Source organism: Helianthus annuus, chromosome 17, assembly GCF_002127325.2.
Source record: "Helianthus annuus cultivar XRQ/B chromosome 17, HanXRQr2.0-SUNRISE, whole genome shotgun sequence".
Taxonomy (NCBI): domain Eukaryota; kingdom Viridiplantae; phylum Streptophyta; class Magnoliopsida; order Asterales; family Asteraceae; genus Helianthus; species Helianthus annuus.
Genome location: NC_035449.2, coordinates 8,772,592 through 8,776,333, shown reverse-complemented (window position 1 = coordinate 8,776,333; position 3,742 = coordinate 8,772,592). Strand labels below are relative to the sequence as shown.

The 3,742-nt window shown below is 37.4% G+C and overlaps 1 protein-coding gene across 1 annotated transcript; it reads right to left on the bottom strand.

The window, feature by feature from the left end:
* Positions 1-1,015: 1,015 nt before the first annotated feature.
* On the bottom strand, positions 1,016-3,112 carry LOC110923656 (putative F-box/LRR-repeat protein At5g02930). The gene is made up of 3 exons (XM_022167721.2): positions 2,114-3,112; positions 1,739-1,930; positions 1,016-1,441 (listed from the first exon to the last, which is right to left on the bottom strand). The coding sequence occupies exons 1-3, from the start codon at positions 3,110-3,112 to the stop codon at positions 1,016-1,018; spliced, it is 1,617 nt and encodes a 538-aa protein (XP_022023413.1).
* Between the last annotated feature and the right edge of the window lie 630 nt (positions 3,113-3,742).

Below are 3,742 nucleotides of genomic sequence, written 5' to 3'. Positions count from 1 at the left end.
TATGCGCACACCACAAGCGGGGCAATAAGAACTATACATGAATAAAGTTTAAAATAAGTTGCTATTAAACTCTACCAATTATTAAGGAGGTGGGGGTGGCAACGTTATAGTTGCGTGATACCCGTTTTCAACGCGTGGAAAACAAAAATTCCCACCGTCACCAAGTTTTTCACGCGTGATATTGTAGATTCCGTGATAAAATCAACGCGTTATGGGGTTAGCATGATAAATGGGTGTGAGGGGGTGTGGGGGTTTATTGTTGGGTGTTGTGAGTGATGACCATTGCCATCAAAAAAGGTTGTGAGTGATGGAAAATGGTTGATGACATGGCGGAACTTGATTGAGTGCTTGTGAGTGATGTAATTCTATCACTAGTGACCACCCCCACCCCCCTTAGGGGGTAGGGGCGCTCCACTAGTGATGGAATTCCATCACCCACAACATCCAATCAAGTTCCGCCACGTCATCGTACTTCATTCCATCACTAGTGATGGATTTTAGTGGGAATGCGCATCACTTGTATTGTTTGGTATATATATGTAACAAAATAAAAAAACAAACGGTCAAATATTGAAATTCAACGCGTGATGATGACCAAGCGTCATCATCTCGACGCGTGAACATTGGAGCTGGCGGCGGTGTTTCACTACGGAAAACACATGAAGAATGGGTCGGGCGCCCCGGGTCCTCTTAGACTTTAGTGTATATAACTTGCTATAAAGTTTCATTGCTTTTGGTTTAGTCATTAATATTTTAGAGCCGAAAACTTAGCATATGTGACCCAACTAAATAGTTTATTGGGATTGTAGTGTTTTGCCCTCCGTTTCTAAAATCTAAATTTTTAAATCAAGTCATTGAAAGCTTCATTTTTATAATGTTTACAATCAAAATTACTTCAGCATCTCAGTTATGCAAGCAAACATATCCAAACAAAAGAGCAATAGCAATTAGAATATAGTCATCACTTGTGTACTCAAAAGGTTAATTAAGAACTTACGATCTCCTAAGACGATAGCTACAATGTTGTAGCAAGTTCATGGCAGCACACACTTAAATGTCTTCGCTTCTCGTCAAAATACATCTTCATTAAATCAGTCATTAGATTCATAACAATGTCAGCCTCTGCCCACAAAGTAGAAATTGATGGTTGAATGGTAGCCCTGTTCGATGCAGGCAACGTTCTCAGTAATTTTAAAATCTCGTTCAACTTTGAAATGACGCCAGAAGGCTTTTCTTCCCTTTTCTCAATCCGCTCGCTCAAAATTTGCCAACACCAATGGACATTCCAATCGGCAACGATAACTTTATCAACTTGCGCCTTCCTTTGTTCATAAATCTTTGCCATTATGGTCTCTATGTCAGATCTCACCCGCTGTAGCAACGCCATTAACCTTGTAGTAAGATTTTGTGCCAACCTGGTGTTTTTCATAGTTCTAACATCCTGCAGTGTTTTCATGAAACCATAACAATACAATACTCACAGTTTGTGCCATAAATATCCAAATTTGATATCATATAGAAATGTATTGTTTTCTTAAAAATCCATACACCTGAAGGCATGGCAAGTTTCTCAACTGAAAGATAGGTGTATAAAAGTTTCTACTACAAAATTCAACTTACAAACAAACTGTTAAAACAAATATATAAAATCGCTTGCTACATCTTTTTAATTAATACGATAGAGCAACAAGTATGATGCATGGTAAATAACAACAGAGTTCATAGTGTAATAAAATACCTCACGTGAAATCATTGTGACGATGGCACTTGGAGAAGCATCTAAGAGATAGCGTTTGAGTTCTGCAGACATCTTTCCGCTTTTGTGTTTTTCCACCCTCGAATGTTCACTTGTTGGATATATCTTTAAACTCCTTAAGTTCGCAAATGGAGAAGGTGGATGTGACATTAATTCCACGGATGAAGAAAGTTGCTGCACAAAAATTTTTAACGTAAAATGTGTACATACAAAAAATAGGGATCCCAATTTCTGCTAATAAGTCAAATTTACTTATTTAGAGAACCATCATAACATTGGACAGAACAAAATAAACACTAAAATATTTCTTAGATTGAAAACCATTATAAGATGCACAAGATAAATACTACCAATTACCTCAACAATTTCCAAGTTAAGTGTAAGAGACTTGACATTGTGAAGTTGTGGAAGCAGATGTAGAACTTCATGAGCATCTTTTGGACTGGATACGCAAATATCTGCCTTCTCCAAAGAAAGGAAACCATTTGTATAAAGTTGCAAGTGATCATATCCTCTATAAAGCAAGAACACAAGGTCAGGTGCAGATATCCGATATTGACGGTCGCGTGCATACCTTGGATAATACTGAGAGTCGCTTTTCATAGTGAGATTTTTGAGTTGAGGTGAAACAATATTGAAGACCTTTACACCCCCACGAATACTTTCAAGTGTAAGATTAGAGAGTAGAGGAAGACAAATACTTAAAACCTTGACTCCCATATAGCAGCTTTTTATGGTGAGACTCTTTAAGTTGGGACACTTGGAGAAAAGATCAATGCACTTATCAGTTGTTTCATCACAACACAAATGAACATCATGGAGGTACAAAGTTGTTAAGGCTGGGAACTCCCAAGTAGATGGTGCTTTAACCACATATGTTCTAAGGTACGGTGTAGCTGAGACGTGTTCCTTTGTCACACTAAGATGTTTAAGAGACTGAGAACTAGAGAGAAAATGAGGGAATTCAACACCATATTTGTCAAACAAGCATGCAACATTCAATTGTTGAATATTGTGAGAGAATGCATACTCCATAATCTGTTGGACAAACACATCGACATCCTGATTATCCTCTCCATGAAAACTAAGTTTGACAGAAGACACTTTTGTTTGATTATTGCGGCTAGAGAAAAAATGTGTGATAAATTTGGAGAACTTGTGCGGGTGATAGATTTTTTCCCTTGAGAAATTGAGATAAGGCATTGAAGTCCAAATAAACCTCCATCTAGATGACAAAACACTCGTTTGAACAACATATTCTATGCCAATAAAAGCGAGGATTTTGTAGATAAGATCATCCGGCAAGCTGCTTAGTCTATCTTCTTCTACATTCTTTTTCCCATTGCTAGAATCCATTCTCTACCTTGATACAAATATGCATTCATATATAAGCTAGATCCTTTTCTGTTACATTCACATGCATGTTTAGTAAACCATCATAATCATCATGACTTCTCCAAAAGCTTCAATATGATAGAATCCACCATTGTTAAAATACTATTGATACAAGTGGTTACATAAAAACGCCAACAAAGGTTAATAGTAATTAGCAAGAAAGCCCCCAAACCAGGTCGATTTTCCGTAGAGAAATCTATATCATTTAAAAGATGTTAAAAATTCAGCTTTGTATATGTTGTAAATTTTTGGCTTTTGCCCGTTTGGGGCGCGTTTGTAAGTATTGCCTCTTGCCCAATTGGGTCTGGCGTGTTTCAATAAATACTTTAAAAGGGCATGCCTTGACTTTTTACTGGTGTTGCAAGAAACTAGATAGACACAACAAATAAGTTTTTATGATATCACGCATAGCTAATCTTTAACAAAATAACAACCCAACATGACACAAAGACAACAAGATTACTTGTGCATGCATGCACAGGGGCGGACCTACTACCATCTCAGGGTGGGCGGGCGCACCCCTTGAAAAAAAAAAAAAAAAAACATTCCTCATGAAACCCTAAGAATTTCCGCCCCCATGAAAAGAAATTC

Bases quoted from the DNA above. Each gene is read 5' to 3' on its own strand.
- LOC110923656 (XM_022167721.2), bottom strand. From the start codon at position 3,112: ATGGATTCTAGCAATGGGAAAAAGAATGTAGAAGAAGATAGACTAAGC. The intron at 1,931-2,113 runs GTAATTGGTAGT...ATTTTTGTGCAG, and splicing joins TTAACTTGGAAATTGTTGAG to CAACTTTCTTCATCCGTGGA. The intron at 1,442-1,738 runs GTATTTTATTAC...AAAACACTGCAG, and splicing joins TCACAATGATTTCACGTGAG to GATGTTAGAACTATGAAAAA.